A 20,027-nucleotide genomic window follows, 5' to 3' on the forward strand; every position below is an offset into this window, starting at 1 on the left:
AATAAAATAAAAAAGCCTGTGGGACTTGTTTATTTTGAGGTTTATCTTACATTCAAGATACGTGAGAGGTCACAGATGTCACTTAAACAGGCACAAATCATAAGTGGACAGCTCAATGAAAATGTATGGATGGATACACCTGTGAAAATGCCAGCCAGATCAGGAATTGGAACACTTTCAGCACCCCCAGAAGGCTCCCTGGTTCCCCCAAAGACACTGGCCTTCCAAAGGCAACGGCTATTCTGTCTCCTGTCACCACAGTCAGTTTGGCCTGTGTTTGGACTTCGTGCAAATGGACGCAGACAGCTGTGCACCCTTGCATCTGGTATTTTTCATTCAGTGTCACGTCTGTGGCATCCAGCCTTGTTGCGTGTACCCACGGAGGATTGCCGTTTTCCTTGCCGTGTGGTGTTCCGTTGTGCAGACGAGCCTTAATTCATTTACCCGTTTTTCTGTGGATGGACCTGTGGGTTGTTTCTGATTTACAAATAAGACTGCTGTAAACATTCTTAGGATATCTGTTGGCGGCCGTCAGCCCTCATTTCTCCCTGGATCGAGCCACGGGAGTGGGTTGCAAGAGGGGCATATATTTAGCGTCGGAAGGTACAGCCAAACATTTCCCCACAGTAGCTGGGAGAGTTTACACGCCCGCCCGCGTGTAAACCTCGCCAAACTCGGTATGGTCATTTTAAAAACATTCCCGTTTCGGTGGGCGTGTAGTGCACTCACTGTGGTTTTAATTTGTATTGCTCTGATGATTCATGATGTTGAGCACCTTTTCTTATGTTTATTGGCCATTTGGTAAATCTTTGCCTGTAGGAGGTGGAATGAACTCAGAGGTCGGTGCTCCTCACAGAGTGAAGAAGGTGGGGCACGGGGCCGGGGTGGGGGGCCTCTCCCCAGGACAGTCTTGGGCACATCATCCCCATGGAACTCTGGGGACAGGGATACAAGCAACCAACCCAAGGTGGGAGCACTTAGGTGATTCCACAGCCCTTGTTTTACTCCAGGGGAAGCTGAAGCTCAGAGAGGCTGAGGGACCTGCCCACAGCCACAGAGGCTGAGTCAAGACCAAGCCAGGATTTCTCACTGAAGTGGGCTATGGGTGGGGGACCTCCATCTGCTGAGGATTTTGGCTGGGGCCTAGAAGGCGTGTGGGCAGGCAGGACCTCAGCAGAACTCCCAGCTGGGCTTCTGGAAGCAGCAGCCTGACAGGAGGGACTTTTGAAGGGAGGAGCAAGGGGCCTGGGGCCAGAGGGGTCTTTAGACAGGGTCTAGGGTCTCGGACCTGGGAGGTACACGGCCAACCCCATCCGTGCTCCCTCTTCCTCATCCTCCTCCCCGTTCGTCTTCTTTTCTTCAGCTTCAAAGTGTCATTAGGAGACCAGGATGATCAAAACCACCCTGTCCTTTGCCCACCACTCACCTGCTCCCCGCCTGGGTGGGAGGAGGTGGAGTCACCTGCTGGGCCTGTCCCTGGAGAGGAAGGCAGGGTGACAGCATGGGGTTTCTCTGAGAAGGCTTCCTGACCCCAAACTTCCACCCTGGCAAGACCTGGTGGCCTGGCCATCCCAGAACAGCCTCTGCCTCACCGCCAACTGGGAGCACCGCCACCGGCGGAACCATGGGGCCATATTTGCCTTTGGGGCCACAGCACCTGGCACTTGGCAAGAGGCAGCAGGGGTGAGCTCACCCTCTGCACCAGGCCTGTCAAGGACCTTACAATTGAATCCCACAAGAACTATGGGACTATTACTATCTCTGTTTTACAGATGAGGAAACTGAGGCTGAGAAAAGTTCAGAAGCTTGCCCAGCTCACTCAGCTGGCATTTCCACCCAGGCAGTCTGGCTCCAGGGCCTGCACCATGATGCACTATGCTCTCCTGCCTCTCAACAATAGCAAAGGATAATAGTAATGGTGACAACCACATACTGCCTCTTATGGTTGGCCACACTTCATATCTGTTCTTTCATTTTATCATTATTTATATCCCCAAATGTAGTACTATTATTACACCCATTTTACAGATAAGATAACTGAGGGCCAGAGGAGTTAAGCAACTTGCCCAAGGCCACAGATCTAGTAAGCGAAGAGCTGAAAATGACGCTGGCCTGTCTAACGTGAGAGTTCATGTCCACAACCACGACGGACGCCATGTTGCTGCAGCACACATGGATGAATAGATGGATGATGGATGGATGGATGATGCATGGATGGATGGATGAGTACTCTGCAGCCCTGCCAGAGAAACTCTCAAGGCCCTCTTCTCTCTATATAGAGTATCTCAGTTCAGGCATCAGGGAAGCTGCCATCTGGAGGGTGAGCAGGCACTGGGCAGAGGAGGGGTGGGGGCGGGAAGAATGTTCTTGGAGAAGGAACAGCATGTGTGGAGGCCTTAGGGTGAGAAGGAGTTTGGGGCAGTTGAGCAGCAGAGGACTTTCAGTGGGTGTGACCTAGGTCCTGTCTGGGTGAGGGCTGAAGCCAGGAGGACAGGGACTTTATTGGCAGGGAAAGGGGGCTGTGGAAGGATTTTAAGCAGGAGAGCAACTTGGCTGGATTTGCCTCTGGCTGCTGTGTGGAGGGTGGGAGTGGAAGCTGTGACCCAGTCCAGCGGACAGTAGCCAGGACTAGGGAGAAGCCTAGGAGCTGAGTGAAGCTCTGGGTGAGACGCAGGGTTAGATTCAACCATGAGAGACACCACTTTATGAAGCTCTGGGTAAGATGCAGGGTTAGATTCAACCAGGAGAGATGCCAGTTTAGGATTGTTTTCTTGTTTTTAAAAGAAAATCATTGTCAAGTGTTTCAGATGGGCAACAAGATATAAATACTACTACCCAGGTCCCTGCCCAGGCTCAAGAACCAAACATTTCCAATCATCTGATCCCCATCCAGAGCCTCCCCAGTGCCAGCCACAATCACACACCCCCAAATGGCCACCACGGTCCTGAATGAGTGTTGACCACTCCCACGCATTTCTCATGCGTTTAGCACCTAGTCATGTGCCTTTTAACCATACAGCACATCGAGTTGAATGTTTTACAACTTTATATCGGTGATATCCAGCTGCTCTGTAACTTGCCTTTTCTCTCAATATAATTATGCAACAAAAACATTTCGGGCTGGAGATGGAGAAAGGTGAAGCCCTTCAAGAACTCTTTAAAGAATGTTAGTCACTGCCGGGCATGGTGGCTCACGCTTGTAATCCCAGCACTTTGGGAGGCCGAGGCAGGCAGATCACCTGAGGTCAGGAGTTTGAGACCAGCCTGGCAATCATGGCGAAATCCTGTCTCTACTAAAAATACAAAAATTAGCCAGGCGTGGTGGCAGGCACTTATAATCCCCTTTATTCTGGAGGCTGAGGCAGGAGAATCACTTGAACCTAGGGGGTGGAGGTTGCAGTGAGCCGAGATCACACCACTTCACTCTAGCCTGGCAAAAGAAACTGCGTCACACACACAAAAAAAATTGTTAGTCGTGACATTAATAGTAGACACGCCTGTGATGCTTCCTATGCCTACTGCACACTAAGCGCTTTCTATCTATGGACTTGGTCAATCCTCACCACAATGCTATGAGATTTATTATTTTACCCTTTGGGGCCAATGGGGAAACTGAGGCACGGCAGCCTTACATAACAAGGCCACTCCACTGATGGAGCCCAGGTGTGAGCCCCAGCAGGACTCAGAACTCAGGGGATGGTTGGATGGGGGAGGTGAGGGGCCATGGTCCACACTGCTCCCCCTGAAGGCTGCTCACTTTCCACCTGGTCCTGCTGCCCCTGCAATCTGCCCCTGGAGAGGGAGGTGGGGTGGCAGGATGGGGTTTCTCTGAGAAAGTTTCTTGACCCCAAACTCCCGCTCTGGCAAAACCTGGTGGTCTGGCCATCCCAGAATGGCCTCTGCCTCACCGCCAGCTGGGAGTACCACTGCCTGGGTGATCCTGGGCAGGGGCGGCTGTGCAGAGGGTGGGACTCTGACCCTCAACAGACCCAGACCAGCAGTGTAGGCCTGAGGAATGAGCACAGTCTGTGGGCTGTGCAAAGGATGGGACCCTGGCCCTGGAGTCCTGCACCTGCCTTCTGCTCCCTGCAGCAAGGGAAGAGACCCCGGGTGGGGTCAAGGTGGTGGGGCTGCCCTGCATCATCCCAGCCTCAGCCACCCTGCGGACCCTCCAATCAGTTTCATCAGTCTCCCTTTGCGAAGCTGCCCTGCGCCATGGTCTCACACAACCTTCTGGACCTTCTAGACTTCCCGTGGCCATTAGCACCTTTCTTGCTTTGCCTTTGAGTTAGGCAGGGCAACCTGCACTGTGCCCACTTGGCAGATCAAAAAACAGACCCAGACCATCAATATGAGCCTGAGGAATGAGCAGAAATTTCAGGATCAGGAAGGCCAGGCTGGAGTGCTGGCTCTGCAGCATCACAGGTATGTGACCTTAGGCAGGCACCGAGCCTCAGTTCCCTCATCTCTAAGTGGGCCTCCCTACTTACCCAGGCTGTTGAGAGCAGCCTAGAACTGTTTGCACAGAGCTTCCCTAGTGCGGGGCCTGGCATGCAGCAGAGTGCTCGATGGAGACAGCTGCTGCCATTAGCATTCTGATTGAGTGCTAATGAGCCCAGCACATTAGTGGTTGAGCTGGGCCTAGAACAAGGGGCTCTGGCTCTAGGCCCAGCACACTTACGCCAAACCCCACCCTGCACTCCCAGTGGGACAGGCCATGGGTTCTCAGCCTCCACCTTCCTGCCCCAGCAGGAGCTGAGTAGGGGTGCTGGCGTCATTATTCCCTCCATCATCTTAGGTGAGGGGCCCACTTGGCATCAGGCCGGGAGCCCACGCGGCACAGCATTCGCCCACAGCAGATGGGAAGTGGGGGTGCGGGAGTCGTGTTCTTCTGATTCAGACACTGGGACAAGGAAGGACTCACACACGATCAAGCGAGCCCACCTCCTCCATGGCCTTCCTGGCCGCTGCAGAGCCAGTGGCTCTGACAAAAGAACAGCTTGAGCGCACACCCCCTCAGCCCGCACGTTTTCTCCTCCAAACGGCGTCTGTTTAAATAGCCTCGACACGCTGTTCTTGCTGGCAGGTCTTCCTCCCTCTGTTCTTCCTGGCAAGTCTTCCCCCCTCTCTCCCTTTGCTGGAGAGAGGAGATGCTGGCTCCAGGGATATCAGCTTGGCCCAGCCCCATTGCTATAGACAATTCAAAAGGACTCCTGCCTCGGTTTCCCATCTGTGAAATGGGGATAGGAAGAGTGCCAGCCTCAGCAAGTGGTTGCGAGGATTCATGAGTAAACACATGCCAAGTGCCAATGATGGGCCTGGTGCACAGCCTCATTCCATGCATGCCCCTCTGGCCTCAAGCTTGGCACAGAGGGGGTGGGGAACTGAGGACAGAACAGCGCCTGGGACTGGGGAGACCCTGCCCCAGCCCTTCCAGCCCTGAGATGAAATGCATCCCGTGAGCTGATTGCCTCAGTCCAAGGCTTCCTGGAAGTCCAGCCATCTCGAATGCAGTGGGTGGCTGAACCTGTCACCCTGTGGGCCATCCAAGGTCACTTGAAGGCTCTGGAGGTAATGTGTGCCCCATCAGCTAATGTAGTCAAGCCCCACAGTTGGCATTATGCTTTTATAGTCCATGAGGGCCTGTCACTTGTCCTCCCATCCTTCCATCTGTCCTGGGAATGGACAAGAGGAAGCCTGTTTCACCCCCCCACACACTTTTTTTTGAGTCTCGCTCTGTTGCTCAGGCTGGTGTGCAGTGGTATGATCATAACTCACCGTAGCCTCAACCTCCCAGGCTTAAGCAATCCTCCTGCCTCAGCCACCCAAGTAGCTGGGGCTACAGGCATGCACCACCATGCCTGGCTAATCTTTGTATTTCTTGTAGAGATGAGGTTTCACCATGTTACCCAGGCTAGTCTCGAACTCCAGGGCTCAAGCGCCCATCTTGGCCTCCCAAAGTGCTGAAATTACACACATGAGCCACATGCCCAGCCTGTTCCCATTTTAGAGGAAGGGAAACCAAGGCTTTGTGGTTAGTCTGCACCAGAGCCAGGGTTTGTAGGCACCTTGACAGAAGGAGCCCTCGGGAAAGCAAAGATGAACGTAAGGGGGGAGTGCACTGTAAGGCTCCTGTGCCCATCCCATGCCCACCTTCACCTGGCCTCCACCCCAGCCTGGTGGGCCAAGTAGGCATCTGCGTGGATAGGCGGCTGTGACCTCTTACACAAGAGGTGGGTAGGGGGGATAATGGTGGCCAGAGTCCCCCCTCTCCCGCTGCTTTCATGGGTCCCTTTCCAGATCCAGCCTGGATGACCTCAGTGACTTGTGTCATGGAGAGGTTGATCCTTAGCCCCTCCCCACTGCCAGCAGAAGAGGGGGGTTGCTGAGTGTGAGTGGCACCAGACCCCCTGCCCTATGAAGCAACCACACCTTTCCCATGGCAGCCAAGGGACAAGTGGGACAGAGAAGGAATAGGGCTTCTGGAGAGGCTGCCTGGCAGATGCCAAGAGAGGCTGTGTGGTGAGTGATGCAGAGGGGGTGGACGAGCCAGACTGCTAGGCTCAGCTCCCAGCTCTGCTACTGCTCCTGGTGTGATCTTGGTTAACTCACCCCAGTTTTCCTGCCCCTGAAATGGGGATACTGTTAAGTAGATTCAGAGAGGGAATGTTTGCAAGGTGTCTGCTGGGGCTCAGCCGGCAACAACAGCATCCCATTCAGTCTTCCCACCTACCCCACGCACCCAAAACCATGCCCTTGGCACCCACTGCGGGCCAGGCTCTAGGCACTTCCCTTACCTGCCATCGTTGAATGCTGACCAGCCCTGGAGGCTGAGCATTCCAAGTGCCCGTCTTATAGAAGGGGAAAAATGATCCCGGAGTGTTAGCCCGCCTGCCCCCACTCTCACGGGGAAGTGGCAGAGCCGAGGCTGGTTCCTGCAACTCCTCAAAGCCAGGTCATGTTGCTGTCCACACTGGCAGCTCCCAAGTCTCAGGCACTGAGTATGGCAGTGGTCCTTTGCCCCCAGCACTCTGACGCAGGGGGCGCACTTCTCCCCTTGTCCCATGGCTAGAAGACAATCTCACAGAAGTTAAGGAAGAGTATGCAGCTCAGAAGGAACACGCGGCCCTCAGTCACAGCAGCCGCCAGCAGTGTCCTGTCACCCAGCAAATGACTGAGAAGGCCATTGGCTGGGCCAGTGAGGCTGGGCGAGGGATTCTGTACTTGTCCCAAGCTGCAAGGCCATCCCCTCACAGCTTAGGAAACTGAGGAAAGGTGGGGTTCTTGGTTTTCTGTTTTGCCTCCAGCCACAACTTCAGCACCTGGGGCAGTGCCCAGCACAATGGAGCTGCCTTCTGAATGTTTGCTCAGTGACTGAATCACAGAATGCAATGGGTTCATGTCTGGGGCCTAAGCCTGGGAGCAAAGAACTGACTGAGCAAAAACTTCCCAGGCCCCTGGGAAGTTCACAAGCATCGGGCCTGGTAACAGGAACCGTGGTGGGGGGGAAACCAGGAGGATGGTGGAGGATGGTGAAGGTTTAATTTAGCTCCTAGCAGCTCTTTGAATTATTAATCTCCTACTGACATTTCTGTGACATGTCTGTCACAGACTGTCCCCTCCAAGAGTCTGGACCCGTGGCCTCACCTGCCTTCCTCCGCCCCAGAAGGAACTTCTACTAGCATGAGAAGGGGAAGGAAACCCTCCCAGCTCCTGTCCCAGTTCTGCTGCCCATGGGGTCTTAAGATAGGACAGGCATGTGGTGGGAACTCTAAACACTTAGACCTCATCCTGAGCTGGATGGGGGATGTCAGAGCCTACCCTGGAACACTGTGCCCTAGACAGCAATTGCAATAAATGGCTCTGTTTATTGATATTTAATCCTTAGTCCTCCCCACAACTCTCCAAATAGGTGCAGTTCTCTTTTGAGTAAACAAGTTCAGAGAAGTCAAGATATTTTCTCAAGAGTCACATAGCAGATTGGTTCCCGAGCTGGTTTTGAACTCTGAGCTGTCCGACTCGAAAGTATGTGATTTTAACCACCTGCCACCCTGGTATGGTCAAGCCACCAGGGCCCTGCTTCACTCCCTGGGTGGGCCCAATGGCCACACAGAGCCTTTTGCCAAGGACCATTCTAGAGAAGCTTGCTGAGTAAAGGAATGAAACAGTCCGCCCCTTTACCAGCCCATCAGTGTCTAGCCTTGCTGCTACGAAGGACTAGGGTGGGGTGCTCAGCCCCGAGTGTACCCTGAAACCACCTGGGGGACCTTCACAGTACTCACGGCCAGGCCCCACACCCCCACCACGGGCTGAGCTGTCCTCAAGGGCCGGGGCCAGCTCTGACTGCTGCTCACCGTCATGCGCCAGCACCAGGAACAGAGCCTGCCAGGGACCCGGGATGCATCTGTTGCCTGCTGTTGGCATTGTCATTCCCATTTTGCATATTGGAGAAGCTGATGCTCCCCTGGGGTCACTGAGCAGGTGTGGTAGGCATCTAAGTGTTCCAAGCCTTTCCTTCCTCCCCTCAATTGACTTATCTTTCTCTGCCCTGTGAACAGCAGGAGCTTCCAGCCCGTGTGAACCTCTCAGCTGCCCCAGCCCCAGTCTCTGCTGTGCCCACCGGCCTGCACTCCAAGATGGACCAGCTGGAGGGGCAGCTGCTGGCCCAGGTGCTGGCCCTGGAGAAGGAGCGTGCGGCCCTCAGCCACAGCAGCCGCCGGCAGAGGCAGGAAGTGGAAAAGGAGTTGGACGTCCTGCAGGGTCGTGTGGCTGAGCTGGAGCATGGTGGGTCCTGGGTCCTGCAGAGGGCAATGGAGGGGTCCTCAGGGTGACAGAGCCACTCAAAAAATATATCCATGCTCCCCAGAGGCTAACACGGACAGACGGGAGGGTGGGGAGAAGGCTGTGGAACACACAATGGAGAGAATCATTGGGGGATATTATTATCATTATCAACATTATTAACAGGTCTCATTTTCTGGCACTTACTGTGTCCTGGGAGGGGGTGAAGTACTTGATACATCAGCTGATTTAATCTTCACAGTTTTCACAGATGAGAAAACCGAAACTCAGAGAAGTCAAGTGATGTGCTCAAGGTCACACAGACAAAAGTAGTGGGTCTAGACCTCAAACAAGGTCTGACTCCACAGTCATACATTTAACCACCCACAAAATAGCAATTTCAAGGAATCGGTCAGGATTTTGTTTAACACCTGTGCCTGGCACTGCCAAGGGTCAGAGGAACATAGTGGGCAGGGTACAGGTATGAGCATAAGGAAACCTGGCTCCTGGTTGCATATCTGTCTGTGGCTTGCTCTGTGACCTCAGAAGTTCACTTCCTTCCCCAGGCCTCAGTTTTCCTCATCTGAAAAATGGGGGTTTAGGACTCATGAGCTCTCAAGGACCTTTCAGCTTTGCAGTCTTGTGAAGACCACCCTTAAGAGGCTTACAGACAAGCTGGGGAGAACAGGGGAAATGATGAGCAGTTAGCTGGGACCAGCTTACATGGGGAACAGGGGTTCAGGAGAAGAAAATACAGGGCCAGGCACAGTGGCTCATGCCTGTTATCCCGACACTTTGGGAGGCTGAGATGGGTGGATCACCTGAGGTCAGGAGTTCAAGGCCAGCCTAGCCATCATGGCAAAACCCCATTTCTACTAAAAATACAAAAATTAGCTGGGTGTGGTGGTGCATGCCTGTAATCCCAGCTACTCGGGAGGCTGAGGCAAGAGAATTGCTTGAGCCTGAGAGGTGGAGGTCTCAGTGAGCTGAGATTGCACCACTGCACTCCAGCCTGGGCAACAGAGGGAAATTGTCTCAAAAAAACAAAACAAAACAAAACAAAAACAAAACAAACAAACAAAAAAAAACACAAAAGAAAGAAAATCCAAGCTGCTTCCTGGAGGAGGCGGCCCTCAAGCTACTTCTTGAAAACAGAGGTGGGGAGCAAATTTCAGAATGGAGGGGCCATTGCAGGGACTCAGCTGCAGGGGAGGGACAGGTCTGGTGGCTCAGGGCCAGCATCCTGGCTGGGGCACAGGGACAGGAGAAGCAACCTCCAGCCCTCCTCAGCCCTGCCTCTGGTCTGTCTACCCCAAGTCTCCCAAGGGTTCAGGGGAGACAAGTTTAATTTGTTGAAGATCACGTGGCTGGGAAGTGGGGGAGGCGAGATTTGGTCTTAGGACATCTGAGGTCCAGAACCCCTGCACTTTAATCATGCCCCTCAACACAGAGGTGGAGCAGAGAGGGCCCCGAAGGCACTGGGCATGCAGCAGGTGCCTGGGAGCTGTTAGCCTTCTTTCTGAAGTGTGCGCTGTCCACCCCACCCTTTTCGGTGTCCACCGACCTCCACCACATCTGCCTTACCCACCCTCAGGGTCCTCAGCCTACAGTCCCCCAGACGCCTTCAAGATCAGCATCCCCATCCGTAACAACTACATGTACGCCCGCGTGCGGAAGGCGCTGCCCGAGCTCTACGCATTCACCGCCTGCATGTGGCTGCGGTCCAGGTCCAGCGGCACCGGCCAGGGCACCCCCTTCTCCTACTCGGTGCCTGGGCAGGCCAACGAGATTGTACTGCTAGAGGCGGGCCATGAGCCCATGGAGCTGCTGATCAATGACAAGGTGGGCAGGGCTGGTGGGGAGGGCTGGTGGGGGGGACGGCGACCCTTCCAGGAGCTCCCACTCCACACTGGGCTCTTTCATTCTCCTGTTCATTCTCCTGCTCTGCATATTCAGCACACATTAAATGCCTACTGTGTGCCAGGCTGGGCTCTGGGAATATAAAGACAAGCCAGACATGGGGCTACCGGAAGACAGGCTGTGTCTAATGGAGGCTCTAAGTGTTGTTCCATTTTACAGAGGAGGCAAGTGAAGCTCTTGGAGATCCAGTGACTTCCCCAGTGACCCAGCTATGGGACAGGGTTGAGGTGTCTGCCGCCAGGGCCCTGCTCATCCTCCTGGACTTAAAGAGAAGGGAGGTGGCCGGGCGCGGTGGCTCATGCCTGTAATCCCAGCACTTTGGGAGGCCGAGGCGGGCAGATCATGAGGTCAGGAGATCGAGACCATCCTGGCTAACACGGTGAAACCCCGTCTTTACTAAAAATACAAAAAAATTAGCTGAGTGTGGTGGTGGGTGCCTGTAGTCCCAGCTACTCGAGAGGCTGAGGCAGGAGAATGGCCAGAACCTGGGAGGCAGAGCTTGCAGTGAGCCAAGATCGCGCCACTGCACTCCAGCCTGGGTGACAGAGTGAGACTCCATGTCAAAAAAAAAAAAAGGGAGAGAGAGAGGGAAGGGAGGTGCACAGACCTACCTGGGGATGGAGGGAGGAAGGAAGTGCTCATGGCCTCCTTGTTCCTTCTACTTCCCTGGAGCCAGCCCCTCGGGCCCTCCCCGCTATGGAGAGTAGAAAGGTGTTGTGCTCAGGCTCTGGGGCCCAAATGCTGGTTTGAGTCTTGGTTCTGCATCTTCACCACTGTGTGACCTCAGACTAGCCATCTACCTGCCCTGTGTCTCAGTTTTCTTATCTCTAAAGCAGGAATGATAAGAACTCTTGCCTCTTAGGGTTGTAGTGAGAAGTGGCTTAAATGCACGTAGAGGGCTTTGAGCAGAGTCCAGTGTTTAGCAGACATCAATAACTGTGAGCTATTTTTATTATACTGGGCACTGTGCTAATAAGCAGTTTGCTCACATTATTACCCTTGATCTTCCCAACAGCACTGGGAAGTAGGTACCCTCATTATCACCATTTTGCAGATGGAGAAACTGAGGCTCAGAGAGGGGAAATAATGCACCCTGGCCACACAGCTGCTGGGGTGTGATGTGATTCAGGGTCTTGGACTCCAGAAACCACCTCTTAACCCGTCCCCTGTTCTGCCCTTAGGCCACCCATCTTCCTCATGCCCAGGCCTCCCTCCCCAATGCCCCTCTTTCAGCCTGGCTGGGAGGCAGGACAAGGACAAGGCAGAGAGAATGATGTGGCAGGAGCACGGTGATTGAGGGGAGAGGAGGAGGAGTATCTTATCACTGTCATCCACTCCTAAAGTTCCTCCCCCGCCTGCCACATTGCTTTGGGCCTTGCAGCCATGGTGGTCTATTGAGACCCCCTGGAAATGCAGATACCACATATCATACCCACCTGTGACCAGTACACGACACATAGAGCCACTAGGAGTGATTGACACCCATCAGAACCCAGCTGAGGAGAAGGTGCATTTCATGGCATTCTGGAGGGGGAGGAGGAGGAGGGAGGAGATAAGTCTAGGGACCAGTGACTTTCCCTTGTGGCCCAATAAACCCTATGACCACCGGGGTGGCCGGATCACATCTAGATCCTGCTGCCTGGTGCCCTTCATCACCCCCTGGCTGCCGTCCTTGGCCTGGCCCAAGTTCAGCACTCAGTTCTCTTTAGAAGGAATTCAGCACCCTGGACAGGGCATCGCGCAGCCCTGTTCTGGGATACTCTGGAGTCCTTTTGAGAGCCAGCCTCACAGACTGCTACTGTTCCCGTTTTATTCTAGCCTCTAAGCCTTTACTCCTACTGTGCCCACCACTTGGTTTACCTAGCAATGGAGTGGTGGATCCATTGTCCTTCCCGACGGTTTTCGACGTGGCCTCTGTTCCCATATCCCCTCTACCTCTGGGCCTCGCAGCCTCTGTACCTCCCATGTGCTCTCCATTATTTTGTCTTATAGCATTGCCCCGAAGTCCTTCCCTTCCTGAAGACTCAGCTCATTTAAGGCAACGACCAGCTCCACATCCCCAGTGTCCACAACAAGGCCAGGCACCACGTCAGCCTCAGAGAATGTTACATTAAATTGTGATTGCAGGCCGGGCTAGATGGCTTATGTCTGTAATCCCAGCACTCTGAGAAGCCAAGGCAGGTGGATCACCTGAGGTCAGGAGTTCAAGACCAAGCTGGCCAATATGGTGAAATCCCCTTTCTACTAAAAATACATTAAAAAAAAAAAATTAGCTGGATGTGGTGGTGCATGCCTGTAATCCCAGCCACTCGGGAGGCTGAGGGAGGAGAATTGCTTGAACCGGGAAATGGAGGTTGCAGTGAGCTGAGATCACACCACTGCTCTCCATCCTGGGCAACAGAGTGAAATTCTGTCTCAAAAAAAAAAAAAAAAAAAGTGATCTCAAAAAAAAAAAAAAAAAAATCAGATCTCCCCCAGACGAGGGAGCCCTTTGGGAGCACCAAATCCATAGACAGCAAGCACCTTTCATCTTAAAGGCCAGCTCTAACCCATCAGCAGTGACTTCTCAGAGCACTGTGTTGAAGGATCTGAGCTAAATCGAGGCTCGTGATTGATTGGCTATGTCTGCCCTGGGTGGAGGAAGAGGCAGCAGTAGATTTGCCATCCCTTGTCTGACCTCCCTTTACAGATAAGGACACTGAGGTCCAGGGAGGAAGGAGCAGCCTCCCCAGATCACACAGAGGGTGGTGGCAGAGCCAGGGCTCCAAGGAGCCTGGCCTCTGAGTCCAAGGCTCATTCTATCCCTGCCAGTATTTCTTTCTTTTTTTTTTTTTTTTTTTTTTTTTGAGACAAAGTCTCGCTCTGTCGCCCAGGCTGGAGTGCAGTGGTGCAATCTCGGCTCACTGCAACCTCCACCTCCCAGGTTAACGCCATTCTCCTGCTTCTGCCTCCTGAGCAGCTGGGATTACAGGCTCCTGCCACCGCGCCTGGCTAATTTTTTGTATTTTTAGTAGAGATGGGGTTTCACCGTGGTCTCGATCTCCTGAACTTGTGATCTGCCCGCCTCAGCCTCCCAAAGTGCTGGGATTACAGGCATGAGCCACTGCGCCCGGCCCCTTGCCAGTACTTCTTGAGCCCCAACTGTGTGCTGAGTGCTGTATGAGGTGTTCAGGGAAAGTTGGGATTATGAGACATCCCTCCCACCCTAAGTGACCTTAATAGGGCCACTTTTATAGACCTTAACAGGTTGGAGAGTGAGTGAACTACCTCATGACAACTGAAAACCAAAACCAGAGAGTCCCTTGTGATCTGGTTTGATCTTTGAAGAAAGAGGAGAGAGGAGTCAGGGAAAGACACTGGGCAGGAGGATGGAGAGGGTCAGGCCTGGGGTTGGGCCCTGGAAGGATGGACATGGGTCTCCCCAGCCCCACCCCGCTTCCTCAGCCATGGGCCTTGGGCCTTGGGGCACCTCTGACCTGGGGTTGGGGGACCTGTGTCCAGGTGGCCCAGCTGCCCCTGAGCCTGAAAGACAATGACTGGCACCACATCTGCGTCGCCTGGACCACAAGGGATGGCCTATGGTCTGCCTACCAGGACGGGGAGCTGCAGGGCTCCGGTGAGAACCTGGCTGCCTGGCACCCCATCAAGCCTCATGGGATCCTTATCTTGGGCCAGGAGCAGGTAAGGCTCAGGCTGGTATTGGGGCTGGACCTCCCCATTGTGCAGATGGGCAGACTGAGGGCCAGAGAGATCAGAGACATGCCCAAGGAGCTAGAATCTTGGAGGTGGGGCTAAAGCTTTGGGGGCAGGGCTTCAGTGGGGACGAAGGTGGGGCTTCCTCGGGGACAAGAGGCTGACTGAGTCAGCCTGCCTGTCTTTTCTGCTCCCTCATTCCACATCTCTCCTTTCTCTGCTGCTGTCTTGGCCCAGGATACCCTGGGTGGCCGGTTTGATGCCACCCAGGCCTTTGTTGGTGACATTGCCCAGTTTAATCTGTGGGACCATGCCCTGACACCAGCCCAGGTCCTGGGCATTGCCAACTGCACTGCGCCACTGCTGGGCAACATCCTTCCCTGGGAAGACAAGCTGGTGGAGGCCTTCGGGGGCGCAACAAAGGCTGCCTTCGATGTCTGCAAGGGGAGAGCCAAGGCATGAGGGGCCACCTCATCCAGGACCCCTCCTTTGCCTGCCACTTTGGGGACTTGAGGGGGGTCATATTCCCTCCTCAGCCTGCCCACGCACTAGCCTTCCCTCCTGCCCCACTCCTGGCTGTGCCTCCCGTTTCCCCTTACCTGTACCTACACCTCCAGAACACCCGCCCTGTGAGTGTGTCCCCTGTCCCCACCCGGGTGGGGAGGAGCATCTCAAGTGAACAGTGGGAGCCTGCCCGCCTGGCATTGCACTGGAGTTGTCTCTTACCCCACCCCTCCCTGCCCATCGATTGCATCTGATTTCACTAATTTTCACAGCACCCCCAGTAGGGTAGGGTTGCCTATGAGAGGGACCCCACTATCTCAGTGGTGGGGGTGGCCACCCACTCCCTTGTCCCCCATGCAACAGGCCCAGTGGCTTCCCCTTCAGGGCCACAACAGGCTGTAGAAGGGGATGATGAGGACATTGGAGGTTAGACTTATCCTCCTCCCACTTTCCACCAGCTGCCAGTCAAGGGCAGTGGGATCTCAGTGGAGCCTCCCTCACCCTACCCATGCCTCCCTCTTCCTCCTCTTTCCTCCTCTCTTTGTGTGTAGTGGTTTGAATGTTGGTTCCATGCCTGGCCCAGCCCCACCTCAGTCTCCAGGACATTCCTTTCCCCGCTCCAGCCTGGAGGGAAGGGAACAAAGACCCCGGGAGGCCAAAGGGCTGCAGTCACCCCTTGTGCTCACCCATAGCAATGGCCACTGGGATAGTCATCCCTCTCCCTCCATGCCAAGGACAGGACTTGGGCCACTTCAGCCTGGGCGGCAGCAGCCCTAAGGCAGAGGCCTCATGGCTCAGGAGACCCTGCCTTTGGCAGAGCCACATTACCTACCCTGTGCATGGTCCTGGGGCAGGAAGGAAGAAGCTGAGAAGGAGGGGAGAAGCATGAAACAGTGGGCAGAGCACTGGGTGAGAGGGAGGAGCCCTTGGTTCCTAGCCAGCCCTGCTAATGTCCTGTGTGGCCTCCTATAAGTCCCTGCCCTCTCTGGGCTTGGCGTTCCTCATTCGTGAGCTGAGGCCCTCAGTTTGGTCATTTGCTCTCCAGATTGGGTGTGAGCTTCTCTGTGATTCCAGGTGGATATGTGGGGAAAGCACTGGTGACCCTGGGCTTAGCAGGGGTAGGTCCCAGTACTCGGCAGTAGATGGGATGAAGTCAGTCATGGGTTAGGGTCAGCAGAGATTCAGAGTCGAGGGCAAGGTTCAAGGCAGACTAACCTCATGCATGGATTGTAAAAAACCAGCTCCCTCTGGATCACCCCAGCCTGGCACCCTTGCCTGTCTGAGAGTATCTCAAAGGGCTGATGCTTCCTGGTCCCCTTGAGTCATCACCAGCTTCTCCAAGAGAGTGTCAGAATCTTAAGAGCTGAGAGGCTGGGCATGGTGGCTCATGCCTGTAATCCCAGCACTTTGGGAGGCCAAGACGGGCAGATCACTTGCAGTCAGGAGTTCAAGGTCAGCCTGGCCAACATAGTGAAATCCCATCTCCACTAAAAATACAAAAAATAGCCGATGTGGTGGTGCACGCCTGTAGTCCCAGCTACTCGGGAGGCTGAGGCAGGAGAATCTCTTGAACTGAGGAGGTGGAGGTTGCAGTGAGCCGAGATCACACCATTGCACTCCAGCCTGGGCAACAGAGCAAGACTCCGTCTCAGAAAGTAATAATAATAATCTTAGAGGTGAGAAAAGCCACCCCATCTGGCACCACATCTGCATCTTGCTTGTGAGAAATGGGGAAGAGTTCAGGGAGGACCCGTGACCTGCACAGGATCACAGAGCACAATGGGGCAGAGCCAGGACTAGAGCTCAGGGCATCTGACTCCCTCTTCAGTGCTCTTCTCCTTCCATGCTGCCTGCCCTTGAAGGCCTTTGAGTTCAGTCTACACCTAAGCAGGTGGACATCTGAGAGGTCAGATACTTTCCAATATGACACCTGGAACATCTTCCTTTACGTAACACCCAAACATCTTGGCGTCCCCCCCGCCCAGGAAGTGCAGGGAGGGGGTTGTGATCCCTGGGCGCTTCGGCAGAATGGAGAGCTGAGGTGTCCCTCCTCTGCTAGTCACCTACCAGGTGTCTGAGCAGCTGCAGGCTCCCTGGCTCAAGTGGGCATTGTACCTTTTGTCTGCCTTTTTGTTCCCTGTCTGTCTCCACTCCCTGAGGCCACTTAGCCTGAGACATGATGCAAGAGCCACAGGCCAGGGGGCTCAGTGGAAGCTCCTCCAAGACGCATTGCCTCCAGCACCCAGATCCTTCTTTCCATTTCAAGAACATAAATAGATTGCCCAGCCCCTCCAGTACAATCCCACTGGAAGAAAAGGCAATGGCGGACTTCAGCCAGACCCGCTGAGACCTAGGTTGCCATGGTAACAGCCAATGACATCAACCCAAGGGCTGTGTCAAGTGTCTCATCATAATGGCACTGTTGCTGGGGTGACGGCAGAATTCAGAACTTCGATTTCAGTGACGCCAAGCTTGATCTGTGAAGAAGGTAGCTCTTGTGGAGGACTTGGGAGAAGGATGAGGTCTTAGGAAGGAGGTGACAGCACTTGCTTGGTCACTTGAGCCCACCCAGACACACGACCTCGAGTCCTTTATGCTTTGTCCCAGTGAAGATGAGACCTCTGATGTCCAAGCCTTGTTCCCGTGCCGCCTCACCCACTCAGCCTTCCAAAGGGAACAGGAACAAATTTCCCCAGCGCCACTGTTTGGGTCCCACTTTTCCTATCTTCTGCTGCCCCTGAGCACATCCAAGCAGACAGGGAAAGAGGAGTCAGACATGGCCCAGTCACATCCTAAGCTGCTCCCTGGCTGATAACCACAATGGAGCCCGTGTTTGTCCTGCTGTCCGGCACTGCACTGAGAGTGGCACTGGCACCATCCTGTTGATCCTTACAACACAGTTCTAAGTTAGGGCATTCTTGGCTCCATTAGACAGGTGAGGAAATTGGGGCACAGAGAGGTGATGTCATCTGCCTGGCGTCAATCAGCTAGCGAGTGATGGAGCCCACATTTCAAACCAAAGGGGGTTACTTCCAGGGGCCGAGTACCCACTCACTGTGTAGAGTGTCATCTGGGCACCATTGCTCCAGATGTGTTCTGACACCATTCCCCAGCCCACAGGGCTTGAAGTGAAGGAACAGAGGCAGGGAGGGGGCCAGCCCTAGGGCCAGGGTCCCCTTGGTGAAGCTATGCCATGGGGCTCAGCTGCTTTAGGGAATGTGTCCCTTCCACCATGGGCCAGAGCTTTAGCCCTTCTCTAGCTCAGCTGGAGTTCAGAGGAGAGCTGAAAAAGAAAAGGAAACTGAGCATCTCCCAAGAGTCCTTGGCAGGGAAGGGGAGGGAACTTGCTGTTCCTCCAACTCCTGCTTGGGGCCAAGCCCTAAACCAGGTGCTTCCCAGCTGTTATCTGCCAGATCTTCCCATCTTGTGGCACGTGGTGCCCCCACCGACATCCCAAGGGGACCGATCCCCTTGCCACCACTCTGCATCACCTGGGACCACAGATTTGGGCAGGAAGGGCTCTGAGAGGAGGCCAAAGCCCTCATTTTACAGATGAGGAAGCTGAAGCCCGGGGAGGGGAACGACCCTCAAGGCCACCCAGCTGGACACGGGAGACTTGAGCCCAGCCTTCTGACTGCATTCAGCCCTCTCTAGAACACAGCAGCCTCTCCCAAGCACTGAGTCCCCCCTCCTCTGTGTGTCCCAGCACCCTTGGCCTGAGTAAATGTGGAAAGGGGCTCCCTCCCAGAGACGGGATTCCTCTGTTCACCCTTTATTCCAGCTGCCTGCCACCCCAGACCCTACCTCCCACCCTGACCTCCGACCCCTGGGTGGGGAAGGGGCTCACGTGGGCCCAGGCTGAGTGTGAGTGAGCATGTCAAGTTGTCTGACACTGTAACATTAGTGCACCCTACTGACAACCCCTCCCCAGCCTCACCCCTTTCTCCTCTCCCTGTTTTGTACATAAATTGACATGAGCTGCAACATGTGTGCGTGTGTGTGCGTGTGTGTGCGTATGTGTGTGATCTGTGTCATGGTTTTGTTACCTTTTTGTTTTTGTAAACTTGAATGTTCAAAATAAACATGCTGTTTACTCTGAGGTTCTTCTTTTGAGATGGGGCTGCCCTGGGAGGTGCTGGGCAGGAAGGAGGGGGCTGCTTCGGACAGGGCAGCAGGGAAAGGCAGAGGAGATGCCTGATCCTGGACTGCCCCAAGGCCACACGTGCCCCTAAATATGCCTCCCAGCTGTCAAGTTCTCCCTGTTCCAGGCTTAGACACACCCCATTTCCCAGAATTTATGCAGGAAGGATGTAAAGAACCCAAGTCCCACATGGAACGTGTCCCAGTTCTGATAACTGGGCTTCGGCCTCATTCCCAATACCCCGTCCACATCTTATGCTCTAGTTCTGGGATCTGGGCCCCTGACTTGTTTCCTGGGACCTAGTCTGTCCCAGTCACTTGCCTGGACCCCCAGAGTGTTTCATCTCTTGGGGTCCTAGGGAGGGGGGCCGGGGTGAGGGACCCTGGTTATTGTATTTCAGCCGCTCCCTTCCCCACACTACCCAGACTCCTCTGATATGTTTGGCCTCTAGACTGGACTCTAAGACCAGCATCAGGGTCAGCTACCCCACCCCACCCCTGCAGCACCCACCCCATCCTTAAGAGGGTCTTGATTAGTCCCCAGCCCTCCCTGCACACACCATCTTAGAGCCACAAAGGCTTCATTCTCCTCCTCTCTCAATACTGTCACTGTTCTTGGTTGGATGCCGTCCTCAGATGATCCCTGTGAAAAGTCAGGGTGCTAGCCAGGAGACAGGGGATCACACCGGCAGGACAGGGCTTTCCAGACTTTTCCAAAGCTTCGCAGACTTCCAACAAGAGTAGATTCACCACATGAGGACCAGGGGGGTAGGTATCCCTGGAAGTGGCACTTTAAAACAGGGAAACTGCCTTTGAAGTCTGCTAAGTTATCTGAAAAATTCATGTGCTTTTTTCATTCTACTCCAGAATGAATCCAGATTTGTTTTAAAATAAAAATATTTTAATTACCACTGAGCAAAATTAAGCTACAGGCAGCTATGCCTTGTTTATCCTCTCTTGCACCAGTTTACTTGCAAACACTCCGTCTC

At 54.3% G+C, this 20,027-nt stretch overlaps 1 protein-coding gene across 1 annotated transcript in view; it reads left to right on the forward strand.

Annotated features, from left to right (window-relative positions):
• Positions 1-18,997, forward strand: part of NPTXR (neuronal pentraxin receptor) — a 46,715-nt gene extending 27,718 nt beyond the window's left edge. The window contains exons 3-6 of the mRNA XM_009217305.4: positions 8,559-8,784; positions 10,376-10,623; positions 14,203-14,382; positions 14,632-18,997. Of these exons, the coding sequence (XP_009215569.2) occupies positions 8,559-8,784; positions 10,376-10,623; positions 14,203-14,382; positions 14,632-14,856 (879 nt within the window). The 3' untranslated portion in view covers positions 14,857-18,997. The remainder of the gene's footprint in view (positions 1-8,558; positions 8,785-10,375; positions 10,624-14,202; positions 14,383-14,631) is intronic.
• Positions 18,998-20,027: the final 1,030 nt, after the last annotated feature.

Source organism: Papio anubis, chromosome 16 (assembly GCF_008728515.1).
Source record: "Papio anubis isolate 15944 chromosome 16, Panubis1.0, whole genome shotgun sequence".
Classification (NCBI taxonomy): Eukaryota; Metazoa; Chordata; class Mammalia; order Primates; family Cercopithecidae; genus Papio; species Papio anubis.